General features: G+C 42.6%; 1 protein-coding gene across 3 annotated transcripts in view; it reads right to left on the reverse strand.

Annotated features, from left to right (window-relative positions):
- Fam155a (family with sequence similarity 155 member A) overlaps positions 1–11,608 on the reverse strand; it is a 520,405-nt gene extending 508,797 nt beyond the window's left edge. The window contains exons 1-2 of one of the 3 annotated variants that reach the window (XM_028766396.1): positions 11,186–11,469; positions 10,525–11,149 (exon numbers count right to left, since the gene is read on the reverse strand). In XM_028766396.1, the coding sequence (XP_028622229.1) occupies positions 10,525–11,149; positions 11,186–11,469 (909 nt within the window). Of the gene's footprint in view, positions 1–10,524 lie in introns of all 3 variants that reach the window. The other 2 variants (XM_028766397.1, XM_028766395.1) reach the window with 2 other exon arrangements.
- Between the last annotated feature and the right edge of the window lie 11,610 nt (positions 11,609–23,218).

Genomic DNA, 23,218 nt, shown 5'->3' on the forward strand with positions numbered 1-23,218 from the left:
GAGTGTGTGTGTGCATATGAGAGTGTGAGTGCATGTATGAGTGTGTGAATGTGGGAGTGTGTGTGCATGTGTGAGTGTTTGTGCTTGTGCATGTGTAAGTGTGTGTATCTGTGTGTGTATGTGTGTTTGTGCATGTGTGAGTGTGTATGCATGTGTGTGTGTGTTTGCGCATGTGTAAGTGTGTGTATCTGTGTATGTATGTGTGTTTGTGCATGTGTGAGTGTGTATGCGTGTGTGTGTGTGTGTGTATATATATATATATATATATATATATGGTACTAATAAATAAGAAGCTGATACTCTGAGGGGGAGTTGGGAGGCACAGAGGAAGTTGGGAGTGAAAGAGGAAAGGGCAGAAGTGTATGGAATTCTCAAAACAATAAAATAAAATATATAATAAAATAAAGACATTTATGAATTATCTTTATGTGACTTTATGGTTGTAAGAAACAGGAAAAAAAGAGTGGAATTCCTTATAAGGTGACTTCAGCGTTGTTGACTCCATAAAGAAATAGCCACAGGATTGCATTTCTGTGTCAAAATTAAATGGGAAAAAACAGAGGGGAAAGATAAAACTTACTGACCTTAATACATGCATGTAATTAAAATGGTAAAAAAGCAAAAGGAAGGAGGGGGGATGGGATAGGGGGTTCTAGGGAGAGGAAGTGGGGAAAGGGGATTACATCTGAAGTGTAAATAAATAAAATATCCAATAAAAATAAAGTAAAATAAAAATTTTTAAAAAGATAAGATAAAACTTTTCTATTTACCACACACCCCAGGACCACGATGACACTGGGTCCTACTTGCTCAAGGGGATTGTTTGATGATGAAATCTTGATCAATATGAGCAGAAGGCAGGCAAGACTGTGTTAATGATAGTGTTCACTCACACATTAACCTCAGGTTTTTTTTAACCTCTCGCAGGAGAGGAATATATGCTTGGTTTACTCATGTTTTCAATATTCAGACCAATAAATAGAGAAACGAGAAACTGAGGCTAACATCGCACTGACATTGTTATGACCTCCCGTCAGAGCTCAGTCCTGTTGCTAGGAACGAGGAATTAGAGTAAGACAAATGGTCGGGTATCCCTGTGAAGTACTCTCCTCACTGCCTGGGACATCATCACTGAAGCTAGCACGGTGAGGCCCTGACCGAGAGCTTGAAGAGTCAAGTTCTTTTCAGGATTGGAGATTGTCTAGCTGCCATTTATTCCAGGGCAAAGATGCTGTCATGGGTTATAGAGAACAGTACCCTCACCTTATCCCACTTGCCCATCTTCAGTAGCAAAGTGCTCCTGATCTTCCCCAAATATCCCTCTGCACTGGGATCCTTTTATAGAACTGTTCTGTTGAGTGTAGACTGCACTGAAGGAACACCAGCAGAGATTCCTTTATGTCCTTGAAGCAATTTGAAGTCTTGATAGCAAAACTCTCCCACGTGATGACTGTCACCAAGATAAAGGACCTTGCTGTGTCTTGTGTCTTTGTTTGCTCAGGAGAGCATCTCCTCATTCATGGAGTAGAGCACAGATGAGTCTTCCTCTGACCCCATTTTGTCCTCTGTGTTCAGACACATGCTATATCTGCCATGTCTAGTGAGCCTGATTCAAAGCCAAGGCCATCTGCTCCTAGACTTCTTTTCCTATTCCACAGGCAAAAGATACTAATTATTACAAACCACGTAAGTGTGTGGTACAGCAAGGAACACAGAATTTAACAAGTACTGTGCAAATATAGGAGCCCAAAGTTCAGGTCTCCATCAATAAATCTGGATGCACCTGACCTTTTAATTCCTATCAAGATAAGTCACCCACAACTTTACTCAAGACTAATCCTACCATTGAACTGAGGAGGTGGAGGATAACACCCCAGTCTCCCTCACCTATTCCCGCCCCCCATGGCTGTCCAACTTGTTTAAGTCACTGACAAGATCTATTCAGGATGAAATACATCTTTTGTTATTTTCTAGTTCGAAATAATAACAGCAACCAAATAGAGTGCAACACTCTTACTCCAGACAGGATCTCGCATAAGGTTGTATTGATTGTTACTGAATAATTCAGTCACCTTTCTCGGAAAGCATAACCCAGGCCTGCACAACACATCATGATTCCATTATGAATAACGAAATATCTACTTAAAACCTGCAAATGCGTAACCAGAAATTTTGTCAGTCTTCGGGTGAGGGCAACACTATTTTTCACTGTGTTTGCCACGGGTTTTAATGAGCTGTTACCACTCACTGGGCATCGCTACACCCTGGTAAAATATGTAAAGAGAAGATATGTTCTATGGAAGAGGTGTATAGAGCCACTGTTGTCAGTCACTTGGGGCAGCATCGTGTAAAGAGAAAACAATGAAAGCAGGAAGCTAAAGCCAGTCTGCACTCAGTCATCTAATGATCTCTCTACACTTCCCTATTCCACTCAAAGCTGGTTTTTGCTATTGAAATATACAGTTTAGTTGGCAACTCATTCCCAAAGACAGTAACATTACATATGCTATATAATAGTTGATTTCATACTTAAGAAAAATCAATATTTCATAGTACTTTGAAATGAGATTTCTATTTGATTGAAGTATATTCTAATTCAAAGTTATGTTTATTTTCTGAACTACTGAAAGTAAATCATTGTTTCTTTTTTTAAAAAAATTAAGTGGTAAGAAGAAGGAGTCTGGATGTTAAAGAGCACACTCATGTGATCACACCCCTCCCAAAAGCTTTAGCAATGATCTAGGTATAACAGCATCCACTTCAGTGAAGAGATCAAGAACTACCAGTATCATGTTCATTTCACTGTAAATGGTTTCTTGGAGGACGCTTACCTCCATCCATTCTCTGTTTTTCTCTGACAAACTTAATCAAAGAAGCTGGATTTGTCTTCATTCACCAGCAACTTACACCTTCTCCCACCAGCTCTTGGCATATGAACTTATCAGGTACTAAATCTGTAAGTGTAAGGTCACCAAGACACAATTGCCAAACTCACTGATATAATTTAAAAAAAATATTTTTACATCTGGGGAGTATTTGTGTGTGTGTGTGTGTGTGTGTGTGTGTGTGTGTGTGCATGAGAGAGGGGGAATGCACATTCATGTAGACTGCCCACAGTACAGAATGTGATGATCAGATGACAACTTGTGAAGTTGGTTCTCCTCTTCCACAACATAGGACTCAGCTATGACCTAAGGAGATGGTCTTTGCAGCAAGCACCTTTACCCACTGAAACTTTTACCAGTCCCTCTCTGACCTAAATGTCCATTCTACAATGTGTGACACTTTTGACTAACTCTTTGTTTCTCAAAATTATCTTCCTTTTTCTCAATTCTGGGTTTGAAATGTTCCCCCCAAGATCCATCCAATAGAAGCTTGGTTCTGAGCTTGGCCTGCTTGGGAAATAGTGTAACCTTCAAGAGATGAACTCAGAGAAGGTTTCCTGGGCCTTGGCAGTGTGCCCTTAAAGAGAGAAGGGAGTCCAGCCTCTGTTGTGTTTTTCTTTCTTTCTCTAAATATGCTAGGCAGGAGGCAAATGACTTTGGACATATGCTGTTCTGCCTCACCAGAGGCCAACACCAACAAAGCCAACCAGTCATGGGTCTTACCTCACAGGGCAGACATAAAGATGGAAGGAAGTGGTTTCTGATCTAGAAGTCTCTAAGCCCTGTTGGCTGCTCCTAAGTCTTGGTGTCTAGGTCATCAACAATGTAGTCTAGGAGAGAAAAAATGCCATGACACCAATGCCCTTTGCAGCTTAGTTCAATTTGCCTTTGAAATTAACAAAGTCAGTGACAGTTCAGTAAGAAAAAGAACAGTCCATTTATAAGGGAGTTGCACAGAAGAAAGAATTTTAAACTTTGGATTTCCCATGAGACCATTGCCAGTAGGACACAGAGATCCATTCCCAAGAGGCAGGCAAGGACATGGTGAGTGACAGCAAGCAGACAAAGGAGGAAACCCAAAGGAAAGAGGCTAAACATTATAAACATTCACTTACCCCACACAAGGGTGGAGACACCATTAACAAGAGCAAAGCTATACTTAAATATGAATGGAACATCAATAGATAATAAGATATTTACCACAGGCATCACTACCATATCTTCTTGCTTATAAGTACCTGAATATAGAAGCAGACTGTCAAAAAGCCTAGCAATAAATCATTAGCACTTACAAATAAATATTTCCATGCCTCTAGTATAATATATAGCCTACATTATTCACTGCTTATAGGAAAGGACACATGTTAACCTTATGTTCTTTTGAGTATTAAATATCAGAGTAAATTAGAATATTTCACTTACAAAGTATATTAAGTATGTGATTAAAATGGTGGTTATTCATAGTTACTTCCAGAGGGAACAGTTTTCTGTCAAAAAGTATTTCCTGAACTAAATCAATCTGTGTTCATTAGCAGTGTGTGTCTTTAAAAAGACTATGTACGAATCTGTACTGCTATAGAAAATAGCAAAAAAAAAAAGAAAGAAAAAAAGAAAAAAGAAAAGAAAAAGAAAACATGGCCTATTAACATTATAAAAAAAAAGTCAAAATGAGAGATTTTTCCATGTTTGATGAAGTGAGTGGATGAGGAAGGAACAGAGATAAGCTGTAGGAAGTAACACAGAAGACCAACAAGTTGCCTTGGAAACCAGCCATATACTTTCAGGAAAGTCCAGTCTGATAGAATTAGAAGAAGAAATAATGAAGTGGGTGCACCTCCAACATTGCTGCTGAAGTTCTGCAGTCCTATGCTCAGCCCCTTCTGTGAACATGGGTATGGTGACTTGGCCCAACAGGAAGCCAGTCCTCAGGCCTACCTTTTCTTAGCTGCAAGATGGCTTCTGCCTTCTCGACTCCTCTGCATCAGGTAGCTCACTTCATACCTTGTCCCTTGACCTCTTGACTAGTCTGTTGCCCCCTAGCCTCTGTACATGATACCTTCCCACAAAGCTTCCGGATGGTTCAACTCTTACTGGAATTATTACGCACAATGGGCATATAAGGACCAAAAGAACTTAGATGAGTCTAATACTCACTGATTCAATTTTAAACAAGCCCAGGCACATGACACATATCAGATAAATGACATCAGAATCTCTAGATATCAGGGTTTCTAAAGATGGCCAAGATCCTCCAATATGGATCCACAGGCAATGATGCATACTCTATGTCCAGTGATATATTGAAGAAATATCTTTATGACCTAGACCAATATGAAAATCAAAGGGTTTGGGGCTTAGTCATTATAAGATTGACATTTTTAATGAAAAAAAATGAAATTAAAGCAACATCTCAGATAACCCAAACCAAAATATTTTATTCCTTGAAACATTTATACTTCGTTCTTGTATAGTAAATTTAGCAAGAAAAATTAACGTGGTGGTTTGCAATTTCTGCATGAGGGAGTGTGGGGTTGAAATCTCTGCTTGGTTTTCTATTCCTCTGTACTTTAATTCACCTTGCATAAGCAAACACTGACCTCATCCAACAGAAGTGATTAAAGCCAACATACATCAGCATCTAGGTTATGTCCTATATAGCGGCTAATCTGACCCACTTACAAATCCGGAGTAAAAACATGTTACTTGGTCTGGAAGACTGCAGACAGTTCACACTGGGGCATATTGTGAGTGATTTTTTTTCTACAAGGGGGAAATGCCGATGATAAATCAGCAATTACATACCTCAAAATGTATTTCTAAAAACTACAAATCTGAGTCATAAAAAGATCTTGATGTATCTTTGACTTTAAAGTGGCCCTACTCATCTGCATAACCAGACTACCTGATCCTGTAGAAAAAAACATTCAATTACAGTCATGACGGAGAATAATAAAGCAGCAGAACCTAAGTGGAAATCTATTCTTAGATTGCTTTCCATCCTAGACACTGACATGTGTGCAGTCACTACAAACAGCAAAATTATGCTGGAGGTTCAAACGTGGAATGGAAGCAGGTTTAAGATACTGGATTTTCTGAAACTGTTTCCTGGTGCTGGAGAGACTGTTCAGTTGTTAGACAACACTTTTCTGCTCTTTCAGAGGACCTTGATTCAATTTCCAGCATCCATATGGTGTCTCAACAAGAGTGTCTACATCCAGTTCCAGAGGATCGAATGCCTCTTTTGACCTGTGTAGAATCTTATGTGCACATAGGGGACATACATATCCAAATAAACTAACATGAATCAATATCTTTCTTAAAAAGACATTTCTCTGTGGCCTTAAAGAACTCAACATCGAAATAAGAATAAGTGCTGTCGTTATCCTTGTTTACATTTCTGTTGCTGTGATAAAACACTGATCATATCCAGCTTGTGGGAAGCAATAGGTTATTTGGCTTGCATTATCATATCTCCGATCACGATCAAGGAAGTCAGAACAGGAACTCAAGGAGGCAACCTGGAGGCAGGAACTAAAGCAGAGGCTATAGAGGAACATTGACTACTGACTAGTATCCAGACTCACAATCTGGCTCTTTCTTATACACCCTAGACCCACTTAGGGATGGCACCTCCAACTGTAGAGGGGCCTTCCTACATCAATTGCAAATCAAGAAAATTCCTGACAGATATGCCCAAAGGCCAATATGATGGAGGAAACTCTTCAGTTGAGGATCTCTCTTCCCACGTGTGTCATGTTGACAATGAACTTAAGTCATTACAGGAACTGTTTCGTCTGCTCACTTGTATCAAAGTCTACAGCACATAACCCAAACTCTGTGACTTCAAAACCGGTGGTACTGTGAGCAACTCAGAATGAAAAAGAAAATCTGAAAGTATTAGGGAAACTTCAAGTCCTTGACATGCACGAGGTACTGCGTAGCCTGTGTCTGCTAAAGGCAAGCAATTAACGCGCGTAATACGACATTGTAAAAATAAAACAATGAGAGCCCACACATTCTTGGGACCCCGAAGGTGACAATTTACACAGGCACAACTGATCTTTAGATTTTTGCTATGCCCTATGTTAGAATTCAATCTCAAATACGTGTTCTTTTATCGAGTATCTGATAGCATGCTAAGTAAACAATGCTGTCAGTAGCAACAAACGCTTACAGGTAACACAAGATATATGTAACCCGAAATCTCACATATATAGGAAGCACTTTCTAGAATGTTCATGGTTTAACTTAAAAGTGTGATAAGAAGAAAACTTTATAAGTCAAGCATAAAAAGTATATATATATGTATGTGTGTGTGTGTGTGTGTGTGTGTGTGTATTTGTAAATTGGAGTTTAGAAAATGTCATTTTTTATATTTTCTAACTTGATGATTTTGACACGCTTATCAGATTCTTCTTATATGCTGAAGAAACTATTTTTGAACAATGCCATCAACTATGGGGGAAATTACCCAAAGCTTCTGCTACCTAATTTATATAATGCAGAACCTTAAATGATAAAGTATAAATTACATATTTATATGTCTTGTACAGTTCTTCATTAATGTAAATATTTGCTTTTTTAAAATAAAAGATGACAAACCATTTATCACAATGATAAAAAATGTTCACCAGAGTACAGATTTTTTTTTCTAATATGTTACAAGGGTTTTCTAAGGTAAAAATGCCTCTATTTGATCTCTACTTACTATGAACTCGAGATAAACTTAAACAAATAAAATCAAAAACAAGCAAACAAAATAAAACAAACCAGAAGCTATTTCACAGCCTTGCTGGCCTGGTCTGGAATTTGTAATCCTTCTGCCTCACCCTCCACAGTGTGGTGTTCCTGATATATACTGTAATGTTCACTGTTCAGCCGTATGACACGTGACTTAAGGACTTTTAAATGCATAACTGATCCAAACTGGTCCTCCCTCTCCCAAATAAACGAAAAACTCTTTAAGAAATTTACATGATAACATAATTTAATCTACTCTTATTTTATAGAGTACATTTCTAATGGAGGGAGAATATGAAACTAAATTCTATAATATATCTTAACTCTAAAAAGTTAGATGTCATTGAAACAAATGAGTTAAAAAGTTAACACATTTTTCTTAAAGTGTAAATACTACTAATTTATACTGCTAACAGAATGATATATATCTTATCTATAATAAATATATTTATAAATCATTAAAACTGCACTCTATGAGTATTTTAGCCACCACGGAGACACAATGTGTTTACTTTTAGCCAACCTTTTTAGATAGCCTATCATTTTAGCCTAGCTCTGGCGTTGTAATTGCTGATGTGGAGGGGGGATTTTTGCATGAATTTGAAGAAAGATCCAGACTATAGTCATTGTGAAATAAGAAAATGTTTTTATAAATTTGGTTCTAATCTTCAAAATCAGCAATCACTTTAAACCATCTTTGGATTAAGGTATACATCATACTTTGGATTAAGGTATACATATGGCTTTTTCAGAATCAGAGAACTTACTCATTAAGCTAAGGAAATATGCACATGTAATTTTCTATGTATAACCAAGTTAGTTCAATTACCTTAAACCAAGGATGCTAACACTTTCAACTTAAACTCAAATATTTTTAAAAACCACCTATTATGGAATTATTATATCCTACTGTCAAAGTAATTTGCCATGTCTCTGCCACCGAGAAGTGAGTGCAAGGCACCAGGGTATATCCAGTAATAAATTCTGCTGCACTGAAAAATACAAGCATTTCTGTTTACTTTTCAGTGTGAAGAGGAATGTTTTTAAAAGTTAAGATTTTACAGTGCTAAGAAATTCTACTTTATCCAAACAAATAAGTATCTTCTTAGAGTACCTTGTAGCACCATAAAAGATTTACAATTGATGATTCCCGTATGATGATATAAATTCCATGTTGAGATTTAATTTAGATGAAGAGAAATATTTGATGTATTTGGACACTTCCTCTAAGGTAGTGAATGATTCCACTCCACTAACAGCACAGACTCTCTTTTAAATATGGAGTTAATCAAATTAAAATTACAAGACATGTCAGTGAGGGCTTACAGTCAAGGGAGCGTGCAAAGTCAAATTTTCATCATGGTCCCTAACTGTATATTGTTGGAACTCGTGGTATACTTTTGCTAGTAGTAGAATTATTGGTCATTTTCTTATCTTAATGTTTTATGCAACAATCCCATCAGGATAAATAACAATGCAGTACATACATTAGTCATTCACTATTAGTTTCTATCATTAAGGCTGATTTTTCTTCCTAGGAATTAATTACAGGCATGTTTCAAACATATATAGAGAGCTTAAATATTGGCTTATCCAATGAAATAAGATTTTCATCAATGTGAGAAACTGACTATTCTTTTAAATTGCAGTCCATATTTCTTATCTTAAAAAAAGGAAAGAAAGAAATAAAACCCATAAGCAAGGTCAGCTTAAGTTTAGATAAACTATAAGGCTTGGCTTATAATTGAGTTCTTCTGGCTTCAAATAAGAGCCCTGAGGTAAGCATCACACTTCTTTGATCTGTATGACCCTTGACCCCTCCTCCATAGAAAGCACATGGAGGAGGCCCTCTGAACGCTGAGGGTTGGGGAAGTCGGAAAGGGAAGAAATAACTTATTTCTTATTTGTCTTATTTCTTTTGAAACAACAATACAATTTTCTTGTGTGTTTTTTAATTGCTTTGAAAAGCTAACACCCACACCTACAGAGATACTGTCCTCACATCTTCCCAGATAAAGGTCACTGCAGCGTCTTCTTCTTTAGGCCTCTCTTCTACAAGCCCCATTTCAGCACCACGGACAGCGGCACCTCCAGCTGCTCAGGGATGCATACATACCATTTCTAAGAAACTTGCCAAGACTTCCCTTTTGCTAATCAGCAAGGTCACCACAGTCCTAGCTGACTACAATACAATTTATTAGCTATTTCCCAGAATTTTAACTCATAGCATCAAAGATGTGTCATTTACTATTTCTTCAGAGTATGCAAAAAAGCAATTACGTAAAGTGCATGATTACCAGTTTAACATTGAGAATCATTTAATAGCTAGCTAGTTGCAATCTTCTACTCACATGACACCCAGGCCTATACTACACATACGTCTAAGAGAAAAGAGGAAACTTAAAGACAACAGGCCTTCAGACTTACTGAAGAACAAGAGCTAGCTTCATATAACCCATAAAATGTGTACGTTTGGCTGTTTCTCCCCTACATCAACACCTACAGTTTGTCTTGTTCCTTTGACCAACCAACCTCATTATGTTAGAAATGGAGAAATAATGTAGGCAGATTCACCAGAAGATCTCTTCTGGTTACCTGCGTGCGCTGGTCCCCTATTTCCCTGACAAACAGTGACAGAGAATGAGCCAACTGCAAACCTCAAAGAAACAGCTCAAGCCTTGACTTTGTTATCTTAGAAGATGGAGTTCCCTGGTGTACCAAGGGCGCTGAAAAGAAGGCACCAGGCCACCAGCAACCTACCAGATGTCCCCAACTCCATCAGAAAGTCAAGTTCTTATAGCCAGATAAACAATAATAAAACTTACAAAACTGGAGCCAGATTAAATGAATTAAACATGAAAAAGCCGCAGCGGAGGGGAAAGCAACCCACCGTCCCTACCTTGCAGTCCTCAGGACAGGACTTCACTGAGTACTCATCCGACTGTAAGTACTTATGCAGCACGCTTTCGAACTCTTCGTACTTCTCCTGAGCGTGGTGATCGTAGTCCTGGTAAGCCTCGATGCACTGTCTACACGTGGTCATCTCACCGCCCTCCGTGAGCACCACGTCCAGACTGCAGTTCAAAGTGCTGGGACTGGACAGCCCCGAAAACAACTCCCAAAGTGTGTAGGAATTACAAAACGAAAGGTAAAAATCCGACAAGTTCCACAACGGAGTTGGTGGCGAGCCCCTGGACGACTGCTCCTCCCCCGCGGCTGCCCCCCGACTCCAGTTCCTGGCGCACACAGCGTCCGCGCTCTCCACGGTGAAACACTGGCCGGAGGAGGCGCCCTGGGGGTAACAAGTCTCTAGGCGCCACACCGGCTTGGCAGAGTTTCCTAGAAAAAGAGCCCTGCTCCGGTTGTTCTTGCCTCGGTTGCCCTTGCTGCCGCCGCCGCCTCCCGGGGAGGGGGGCAGGGTGGGGGACGAGGAGGCGGAGAAGAGTCTGTGTGCCTGGGCGGCGGGCGAGGACTCCCCCATGCTGGCCAGGAGCGCGGGCCAGGAGGGCTCCTGCTGTCGCTGCCTCTGCTGCTGTCGCTGCCGCTGCTGCTGTCGCTGCTGCTGTTGCTGCTGCTGTTGCTGCTGTTGCTGCTGCTGCTGTTGCTGCTGTTGCTGCTGCTGTTGGTGATGCTCTTTGTCCCGGGTCCGGGTCAGCTTGGCCTCGGCGCAGAACCACAAGTGATCAGAGAGCAGGACTGTGAAAAACAAGAGAGAAGCCAGAGACAGTCGCCATTTCTGAGCCCGCTCTGAATCGATGAACGGTTTCTCGTTCTCCCGGGGTGCTGCCAACCAGATTTTTAAGCCGTCGTCATACTGCCGACACATCCAAGCACCCCTGGTCATATTTTGGGAACGCACAGCCCTGGCCGACTCCACCGTGAGGGCTCCTGTGCCGGTGTCACCACAATATGCATTGACTTAAAGGGTTTAATTTCCGTATCCCCTCCTCCCGTTTCTTCTCTCTCTCTCTCTCTCTCTCTCTCTCTCTCTCTCTCTCTCTCTCTCTCTCTCTCTCTCTCTCTCTTCCTACATAAATATTACCATACTTTGAAGGAAGATCTTGCTTCCGACCTAATCATCAGCCGACCCCATCCCCTGAAGAGTGGGAGACAATAAGAGAGAGAGAGAGAGAGAGAGAGAGAGAGAGAGAGAGAGAGAGACGCGGAGGCTGGTGCTGTGCTGGCCGGTGGGGAGGCTGAGTGCGGGAGGTGATGGTGGTGGAGGTGGCGGGGTGGCTGGCGCTGCTCCTATCACCCCGGCATTGTCAGCGCGCGGGTCCCCATGGCCCAGCTGAGGACAGCCCGCTCTCCCCTGCCAGGGGCATGCCGCGTCTCTGCTGCCCACTGACGGCGACCGGAGCGCCTCCCCTCCTCCTCTCCTCCTCCTCTTCTCCTCCTCTTCCTCCTCCTTCCTCTCCGTCGCTGGCTTCTCCTCCGCCTCCCGCGCCTACTTCGCGCTGGCTCTCCCCGCGCCCCGAGCTTGGGCGGCCGCCGGCGGGGCTGTCCCTCCCCCCCACCCCCCACCCCGTGCTCCGACTGTCGCCGCGGCCGCTGCAGGTCTGCCCGCGGGCGCCGCCGGGGGCCGAGTAGCCTGCTCTGGGCCTCCAGAGGCCACAGTCATCTTCAGTCCCCGGGCTAAGTTGCCGCCATCTTCGTCCTGGAGGCACACTTTTTTGGGGGGGAGCGATGAATTTTGCGTCATCTCCTCCGCCCCGAGGTCCCTCCATCCTGGTGCAGTGACAGCGGCTCGGCCCGGGGAGGACGAAGACGCGCCGGGCGGCGGCTTGGGGACCCGCTGTCCGCTGCCCCCTCTGGGCCCTGTGCACGGAGGCTTTTTGCCCAGGGCTTGCGATCCCCTCCCACTTTTTTATTTCGGAGTCAAGACGTGGACCAAGTGGCCAAGGCTGCTGTCCTGGGTCTCCAGCTTCTCCTACCCCGCTGTCCAGGGGACAAGTCCCAGACACCGGAGGGCAGCTAAAAGGTCCCTGTTGGAGACCAGTGACTGGATATCATTTCCCTTGCTAGACAATCTCCTGAGAAAGGAGGCTGATTAGAGGAGGGGCGAGGTGACTTTGCAGACTCAGTCTAATAGCTCTTTGGGTCTCTAGAGAGCTCCACTGCTTTCAGGTTTTGTCCTAAATCGGTTTTATGGGTCAGAAAGGATGCGGGGTGCGTGCATCTGTGTGTCTGCCTGCACGGTGCTGCTTTCCGGGCACTGTGTGTGTGCTGCAGCTATGACCACACTATACTCCATGTCTGACCATGTTTTCTCCTCCAAAGTAAGCGGCAACAAAAGGTCTCCACAGCCCCGAGGAAGCACCAGTACTGCGGTGCACCCCACTGGCGTTGAGCTTGGGGGCCCTAATCTCAGAGGATCCCTGCAGAGGACCCCTAGGACCCTGGGGCGTCCGCTCACTGTTCCTGCCGCCCAGCCCCGCCGGGTGGGCTTCTCTGCGCCGGGACTTCCGCAGCCCTCCAGGCTGGCGCTACAGTCCAAGGCTCTAGTGCCCCTTAGTGTTGACTACAGGAGTTCCAAGAAGGAAAAGGAAGACACACGCTGGGAAAAACCTGGAGTCCCCTGATTTCGGATGACAGGGTGGGGATGCCAGGGGCAAACATCAGTCTCCCGAGATCTTGGCAGCTCTTGCTCACCGCCCAGGTCCCCACCTGAGCCCAGAACATCGGACCAGAGGATGCCATGTGCTCTCTCTGGCCAGGCACACTTAGCAGCCACTATGTCACTCTCTTCCACTGTATCCCCAAGTCAGTGCACATTCGAAAGAGCCTTACCAGGTGCCCTAAATCCTAAACAAGTATCCTAAGAAGCCAAAAGGAGGGATCAACAGAATCTCTTTTCCTACCAGAGGAGCTGTGGGTGTTGGGAACACAGAAGGACTGGAGAATTTCAAACGGGAAGTTGGGCTCATTCCTTTCACTATACTAATTTCACATATTTAAATTAGATTCTCTGTGTGCATACATATGAAACTATGTAATGGCCCCTAGGAATTGAGTCCAGTTTAATGCCAGGCGAGGGTTTAATGGGTCATTGAGGTACATTATAGTACTTTGGGTTTCATTTTGCTGAATTTCTGATTCATGTCGGAATTTTTCTCCAAACGTAATTTCAACAAAATATTGTTTGTTAACCAGTCCATCAGGAAGTTCTCTGTACTTATGCCTATGGGTCTCATTGTAGTGTAAATATATACAGGAGGGCATTTTATATCCTCTCAATCTATTTATACTAAAATGGCATGTGTGTTCTAGGAAATAAACACAAACAAATGGAAAGTAAAAGTAATAACCGAGCCAGGCATAGTAGCATGTGCCTGTACTTTAAGCTACTCTGTACATGAACAGGGGGAATCACTTGGGCATGGTAGTTCCTACCAGCCTGATGCAACATGATAAGACTCTGTCAAAAATGCTCCAAGTGATTCCAAAGGCATACCTAATCCCTGTTGCTATCTCTGCTACCTCTGTGTCCCATTTATCTTAGCTGATAAAGCCTCTGTTCTGTGATATTTACTAACTTGGAGTATTAGAATGCTGATTATAGAATCCACAGCCATATTTGTTAAGTAATAAGTATTCTTTGCTGTACATCCTACTCCTGCCTCTGATGCCGTCTTGCTAATTTGGGTTCAGATGCATGGATTTTAGTGGTGGGTTAAATGAGTAGTTTTTCTCTCGATGCAAGCTGAAGATTCAGTCAGAAGAGAAACGACAGATGTGAGATGGAAGAAACACAATAAACGAAATTAAGACTACACTTCTCCAACAAGGAAAAGGAGTTCCAGTTATTTTTAGCTTCCTTATTATGCAGATGTAGCTAAATTACATCTCAAAAATAATTCTACGATGCCTGACACTAAGTTAAAACAATAATGCTTATATTTGATCCTGTAACAGATGGGAGTTCATTATTTTTAGAACAACCTGGGCCTTTTCTTTTCTCTAACACTTCTCATGAACTGAATATTAAAAAAAAATTAAGACAATTTTCAGGATGTAACTCTGCAAAAGGAAGTCATTTCCTTGTTTGCTGGCCAGTGACGGTTCTAGAATGAGCAGGGATAGTCTGGGAGACTTTGCTTGTCTGAGGACCACTCAGTGAGTGCAGAAAACCAAGCCAGCCTAGAGATAGTTGAGGGCAGGCTCACTGGTTGAGTGATCCTTGATACACTGCAGCACTCCAGGGCCTGCAAGCAGAGTTGGAGGGGGACCAGGATTGAGACACTACTGGGAGCAGTGGCTGGGATCCAGGAGTCTTCCTTTAGGAAGTGGAAAGCTCATTATGCAGAATGGTAGGGGAAAAAATAACAGACAGACAGACAAACAAACAAACAAACAAACAAAAAATAACCCCAAACCAAAACACCAAAAGCATGCAAACAAACAAACCACATCTACAAATACCTTAAACTTGGGGATCAGAGATGAATGCATAAACCATAGGATATCCATGAGAAGGAGAAAAAGAGGGCTGGGACTCTACCATAAGCTGAACTCTGTGGGAAGCACAGTGCTGCTGCCCCCGCTGCTTCTGCTGTTATTTCCCAGAAGGGACTGGGACTTGTTGAGGAGATAGACATGAGAACCTGAATGTTCTTTCTCATTGACTGTACTGTACGGTTAATGCTAAGTCAAAACAAGAAGTAGGATCACACTCTGTGCCGGCCGGACTAGTAAGTGCTGATCCTCATCAGGTTCTCAAGTGAAATCCTGCACACTGGAATCGAAAGGCAAAAGGCGCATCTGGGTGTGATGTTCATTTATCAGGGGAAGTGGGCTGTGGAGTCTAGAAACTCCCACGCAGGTTCTACCTCGGAGTGTGACTAATGGCACAGAGGAGTCTCATCACACCAGCGTGTCTGAGAAGCCGCCTAGTAACAGAGAGTTGCAGGTGTTTCAGGGTGAACTCCGTACACCTCTGTTTTTCTTTTACAAAAATAAAAGACGCCTTCCCAAACGTTTGCCTTCACCACAGTGAGAGCACAGTAACGATTTTACTCTGAGAGACCAAACTGAAAGGGGGAAAAAAAATGAAGAAAAAAAAATCATCCTCTTGTGAAATCCATTGTTAAGGTTTTCCTTCTCCACTCTGAATAATTCTAGATATCACACATTGATGTGTACCCTCTATTTCTCTTACATAGTTTATGAGTCACAATAGATTCCTGTTATATTCATTTTGTTCCAAGGGGAAAAAAAATAAAAGCAGTGTTTTCAGCATTCAGATACTTGGGGAGAAATTAGCTCCAGCACGAGTACTTAAAAGTACAATTAACTTGTAGGGTAAGAAGGTGCCAAGGTAAAGAGTCAGTTCTCCCATTCCATTACTTGGGTTAGGGAACGAATTTGGGTCATTAGGCTTGGTAGCAAGCACCCTTACCTGATGAGGTACTTACTAAGCAGGTGTCCTAAGTTAGGGTTTCTGTTGCTGTGATGGAACACCATGTCCAAAAAGCAAGTCAGGAGAAAGGGGTTTATTTGGGTTTCACTTACACATTGTAGTTCATTATTAATGGAAGTCAGGATAGAATTTCAGTCAGGGCAGGAACCTAGAGACAGGAGCTGATGTAGAGCCCATGGAGGACTGCTGCTTACTGGCTTGCTCCTCATGGTTTGCTCAGCCTGCCTTTTTAAATAGAACCCAGGACCAATAGTCCAGGGATGGCACCACCCTCAGAGAGCCAGGCTCTCCCACAATAATCGCTAGTTAAAGGAAGCTGGATCATATAGAGGCATTATCTCAACTGAGATTCCCTTCTTTCAGATAACTCTGGCTTGTGTCAAGTTGACATAAAACTAGACAGCTCAATATGTCTACATTTTAAAAAGATGTTAGGTATAAAGTGCTAACAAAGAATTTTAATTATTAACAATTAAAGTTTAAATTTATTACTTTTAATTATTAAGATAAATAAGGGGGTAGGAAGTTGTTTGGTTGGTAAAGCACCTACTGTGCAACCATGGTAAAGCGCCTACTGTGCAAGCATGATGACCTGAGTTCCAATCCCCAACATTCACATAACGGACTGGATAAAGTGCTGTACATCTGTGACTCTAGCATTGCCAGGAGAAGCAGGCAATCTGTGGAGCTCACTTGCCAGCCTGCTTAGTTCAGCTAGTGAATTCCACATTCAATGAGTGCACACATGTGTATACACATATGTGCACATATATGCATGTACATGCACATACACTCACAATGCACATACATGCTCACACTCCCATATGCACACTCATACACACCTGCACACACATGTACACACTCACTTGTGCACACCACACACATACTTGCTCACACTCCCATGCACACACACTCATATGGACACATGCATTCACACATGCACATATATGCATGTATACATACATGCACACACACACACACCCGTACATGCACATACTCCCTGTGTACACCACATGTACTTGTGCTCTCTCTCTTTCACACACACACACACACACACACACACACACACACACACATACCATACTCATATGCATGCACCAGAAGAAACGTAGTACTGAAAAGTCACCTGAATTGTCAGGTAACATTGAGAGGCATGTACTCATTTAACCCACCACTAAAATCCATACATCATGTTTTCTTCCTAATCCTGAGTGGACTAACTTGGTAGAACTGGGATCTCCCGTCTCTGTGAGTCCACTACATCTCAGCTTGGTGATTTTCAAACTCAGCTGAGACAAGTCATGAAGAAACTGAGAAAACTTAGTCTTCTTGGGAGCTGCTCAATGGAATTCAGGAGAGATCTGAGGAAGTTGAATTTTTAACAGTGTTCCTTGGCAAGTCTGGATATAACCACTGCATCCATATGTCCACGGCAGAGAAAGCCTTTGTTGAAAAGCTCGCTTGGTGCAAGTCAAGCAAGGGACCACACTGTAAATTCTCAAGCAGTGTAAAGTCACAGGGAGGAGAGGGCTGCTGTGGTGTGTTTGGGAGAACAATGAGGTCTAGATGCATTGCCCCTTTGTAGATGCATCGTTCCTCGTGTGCACTTATTGTATGACACCTCTAACATCAGCAATCTACAGAACTTTGTTTATCATTATAGAAATGACTTAGGACTTGCCAAACATTGTTCTAAAAACATGCACATTCATACACACACACACACACACACACACACACACACACACTCACAGAGGTATAGGGAAAGAAGGAGACAGAGAGACTTGTTCTATAACCTAGAGAAAACACAGGAAGGAAAAGTTCACCCACACAGGAAAATATCTGAACAAAGGAAAACTGCTTTCATCAACCTGGAGAGAAGAGATTCTCTCCTGTGAGATTTCAAAGGAAGGGGTCACTCCTTTTAAAGGTCTGTCTCCTTCCCTCAGAGTCCTCTAAGAATGTATCACATTCAAGAGGCCTCTATTTGCTATCATTTTGTTTTCCACAAAATACATCCACAAGTAGCGTGATTACCTGATGGAGCTGGTAACCTTCTAGGAGATGTTTTTAAAAAGGCATGTTTACTCATCTGGATAGAAGGCATGACATCGCAATAGACAAATTAGGCTATAACTTTAAGCAAGAGTCTTTGAAGGCCATATAAGGCAGCATAAATAGGTTGAAGGATTATTTGTGATAACTACAAGAAGACCGTTGCCCTGACACTTGGGATTCTCTCAGATGGATAAACAGAGGAAGACAGTGAACGTGGTAACCGTGCCAGGTGCTTACCCAAGCTGCCAGGGAAAGTAGGTGCAACCAAGTCTTTAAGAAGACTTAAAACCAATAGGAAAAAAATAACACAATAAGTTACAATTTATCTTTGTGAAATTTTGACCCTTTGGCTTGTCAAAATTGATAGCTGTACTAATGGAAAGCCAACCTATGCCTACCAAGAGGTTTCCTAAGCACCTTGCACATTTATTCCATGGGGAAACAAACATAATCCACAGGGTTACAGACACAGAGAGTCAGAGTCACCAAGCACCGTGGAGTGTGCACTCATGCATTCATGCTTACTAGGAAGCACTGCTCACTCCTGACAGTGAATGGCAGAAAGGTGGCCATTGTTAACATGTTTCTTTACCCTGACAGGTTTGCAGTTTAAATCTTGAAGGAAAACTTAAAGTAAGAACATGCGAACGAATCACGCAAGAACACGTATGCCCAACCCAGGCTGTTTTGTTACCTTCTCCTCATTCACGGTCTCAGCTTACTCATCACCTTTCCTCACTATCTTTCTAGATTATTTTAGAGACGGGTAGTTATTCATTAACTCCTATATGCAAAGTCTACTAAGTAGCTGCCGTAAATTTTACTAAGAATAGTGATAGAAAACATTTTCCACACACTATAAATGTGGTTGTAATTTTCCTATGAACAGTAGCCTTTTTGATCGTTTGCATGATAATGTACTGGTAAGGATATGGGAATATGTCCTCATCCAGCTGAATATGTGTGCATGTGTGCATTTGTGCATATACATGCATGAGTAAACATGTGTGTATTTTGAGTGTGCCTATTTGTGTACAGGTGTGTGTGTGTGTGTGTGTGTTGGTGGGGATTATGTATATCTATCTGTCCATGTGTTTGGATGGAATATTTGTGTATGTGTGAATGGGCATGTTTGTTTGTATGCCAAAACATGTTCATGTGTGTGCATGTGTTTGCATATTTGTAGAAGGGGAAGCATGCTTCTATATACTTGTGTTTGTGTCTGAGGGTGTCTGAGGATGTCTGAGTATGTGTGTAAGTGTGCATGTATTTGTGTGTGCAAGTGCGCACATATGTATGTGTACACGTATGTGTGTGTGTGGTTGTGGATCTATACTAAATATCCTCTATCTAGGTGTAATTCTGAGACATTCTATAGTGAAGACCCTTATGACAGCTCCTCACAGTTTTGAGATAGGCCCCTGGCCATCATTCAGCATGCTGTTGTAATTGGGACACTTCTTAGATTTCCTGAAACTCCATCCTGGGTGGTTACATCAGGTTAACAATGGTATATAGAAATTTCCACCTTGGTGTTGTCATAAACAGACTGTGTTTTCCTTATCCACCTGCCTCCCAGTCTCCTTATTTGTTGTCAGCTCCTCTTACATATCCCATCTTACTGTATTTCAGGAATGAACAGAGTAATGGAACATATCCACACAGACCCAGTGGAGCTGGTGTGTGCAGAGACATCAGTGTGTGAATTCCCACAGAGTGGCTCCTCTGATGTACCCGAAGTCCCTTTTCTCATACAAATATCTTCAACACACACACGTGTATCTACTCTTCTACCAATAAGATGGCCTTTACCCATGAAGATGATTTTACTTGCAAGAGGACATCTTCTCAAAGTGAATTTGAGTGAAGATAAAGAAACATATCTATTATCGAAAGTCCAGGAGAGAACTGACTTCTTCCAAATCAATACTCATCGCCAATGACTGTGTAAAATTCAGCAACAAAGATCTTTAAAGCTCTAGAAATTAGTGACTGAGCATGGGATGAAGTAATTTAATTGACACTTTTTAGGGAAAAAAATAGGCAATAATGCGGACTCGTTAAATGAATCAAGCGAGGGTTAAATGGCACTTAATGGGTTTCTATCAGCAGGTTGTGGTGTTTTTCATGAGCATTTGGAGGATGCTGATGGTATTGGTTTGTCACTGCCTGACAGGAACCACCTAAGGGGAAAAATGTATCTGACTCAGAAGTTTCCGTTACATCCATTTTCTTAGGCTTGAGGTGAGGAATACCTATGGCAGAGTGGCTATGACGGAGCAGAGCCCCTCAGCCCGCCGGGAGCGCGGAAAGGGAGCCAGAGACAGGAGAGCAGAGGACTGGGTATCTTTAGCGCATGCTCCCGGTAAGCTACTTCCTCTTCCTTCTGACAACCATTTTCCAGTAAGCATACTATGAATCCACTGAGGACTTAATCAGTCCGATGGTGTGATCAGGGATGTATGGATCCAAATCGTTTCTCAAAGGATGATGAGCTGGCAGCTGCACACCTGATACATGAGCCTGTGGGGACACCATCAATGTTAACTTTAACTCTGACCAGCACTCACCCACCGGGATCTCTGCACTCATCTGGCCTGAGGGCACTTGTCTCTTGCCCTACGCCAGCCTAAGCTTAAGCCAATGAATCAGAGGGCCTGGTGAGTCTCGAAGCAATCCGAACCCAAGCTGTGAAGTTAGATGGCACAAGTCTTGCTCTGGCCCCTAGCTTCCTTTGCGGCCTTTCAGGAATGAGGTGGCAGGCTTTTGTATGATGGAGATGAACATTAACTAGGCAGTACTGAGTATTAGCCTCGAAGAGCAGAACATTCTCATGTTCCCAGCACATCTGGAGGTCTTTTCCTCTTATTTGTATTTTCTCTACTCTTAGCTAAGGATGGTTGGAGGCTTTGGCTTCTCTGCCTATGTGAGTTTCCCAGATATTATTTATCTAACTGTTTCAAATAGAAGGCTAAAATGGAGTGGTCTCTGGTCGAGTAAATCAGTGTCAAATAAGACATGACAGGTACACCTTATGCACATAGAGACACAGATGGGGGCCCTGCACGGTGTGATGTCTGAGTTTTTTTTCTACTAGATTTCTAGTGGTGGTCCCCAACCTGTGTCATCTCTGTCTTTCTGTGTATAAGCTGTACTTACATATTCATCCATTTTTTAATGACCCCGATTTAGGCCATGCCTATCTGGAGACTAACCTCAACAAGTGTTGTGAATGAGTACAAAAAGTTCCATTCTTACCCATTATCAGGCCACCCTCTCAATTCAACACCCTGGAAGTTCAACCAGCCAAGGAATGGTAATTGCTATTAGTCAAGTTACATTAGTGTGAGGGTGTCTTTCTGTTGTCTATTGCTGTGCTCCACCTCTGCTTGTTGGGTCTGTTCTCAGATTGACTCACAGTAATCATAGAAGCTGAAGCTTCTTATTCACTTAAATCCCAACATCCCCAGAGAGAGCTTCACTGTATTCAATTGTCTCTGACATGATTAAAAGCCTAGCTCTGAAACTTACGCTGGGAGAAGGAATGAGATACTTGTGTTTGCTGGATCTCCCTCAAAGTCCTAATCAGACTGTGAGTGTCTGGTTTGCCCAGACCAAAATTGTAGGGAAGAAAAGTAGACGCAGTGTTTCAGATGCAAGCAACTTCCTGCTCCACTGCCTCTGAGCTTTATCCAGAGAAGGATGGTATGGAGACAATCAATGGTGGCACTGGAATGACAATAGGCTGCAGTTCACAGGGCCAATGTTGATGGCGTTGTGGAGAGATGAGTTTGAGCACACCATAGTTAGGGATATCTATAGGACAGGGGTCTAGGAATACACTACAGACCCCCAAGATTCTACTCACCGGATTGTGGTTCTGAATTGAACTGATTATTGATGCTTGCTCTTTTCCCAGCAAGTCTTCTAGCTCCCCCAGGGTTCTGAAAAAGCCTTTATGTCAGTATGTCGCAGAGTTCCTGCCCCAGAATTGTTCTCAGCAAAAGTGAAATTCCTTGCTCAAGAAACAACCCAGTAAAGGAGGGGTTTCTATGAGAGAATAAACCTCAGCAGTCCCACCCCCAACCCCTCCCACTGCCTGGTCTCAATGAGAGCAGCTCTGGAGACATGCACAGGTCATGGAAACTCTGACATGACGTCTAAGTAGAGCAAAATTCAACTTCTTTACTTTCCCACTTGCTTTATTCCTTGCTTTACACCATTTAGGGGTAGAATACTTCTGAATAAACCAACAGTCACATGCACACTTAAGATGGACTTTAAGATAACAAAAGAGATCCTAGAAGAAGACAGAGCTAGCACTGGGGATGGGATGCTGTCACTGGGTTTGGGAGACACTTCAGCAATCTAAAACACATGTTGATGACAAACCTGAAGGGGTCTGATGTATAAAGAATTCTTCTTCTGAGATTTCCAAGCATTTGACAGGGAGTAAAAGCTACAGAGACTGTGGACAATAGAAAGCTGGAATTCACTACACTGAAGAAAGTCAAGGGCCAAAATTCCAAGCACCGTGGAAGTCAGTGTCATACTGTACAGTGCATGGAGAATCCTGTCTCCTGCATCTACAAGATGACAAGACTCCGGTCTGTGCAGAAATCTCAACTACATAAACAGGGCTCTCCACAGAAGATTCAGTGTTTAACTCTGCCAGACCTGCCTCAGTTAGTCAGGAAAGACTGAAACCCTCAGATTCTCACACCCTGGAAGAGGATGCTGAATATGAAAAAAAAATGTGGCAGGATCTAACAACACAACCAAGGGGTAGGAAATGAACCCTGTACCTGGACATATGAAAAAAGTGGGACTATTACCCTGAGTCACATGGAAAAGATGCTGACATGCTGTGGAGACCAGTCTCTGAAGCACAGAAGAAACGGGCCCTGCTCTCAACTGGCCAAGAAGAACAAATATGGTAGAGGAGGGAGGAAAAGCCACACATCTCAATGACGGGCACTCTAGGGGACAAGAAAACCAGTCCAAAGCCCAGTAGTCTGTGAGTATGAGTGTGGCATGACACGGATTTCTATAAAGATTATTAAAAGTGTCTATCAAATCTTCCAGTGTGTGTAACTTCAGCCCAGAATTCTAATTC

The sequence above is a fragment of the Grammomys surdaster genome, unplaced genomic scaffold (genome assembly GCF_004785775.1).
Source record: "Grammomys surdaster isolate TR1022 unplaced genomic scaffold, NIH_TR_1.0 167, whole genome shotgun sequence".
Taxonomy (NCBI): domain Eukaryota; kingdom Metazoa; phylum Chordata; class Mammalia; order Rodentia; family Muridae; genus Grammomys; species Grammomys surdaster.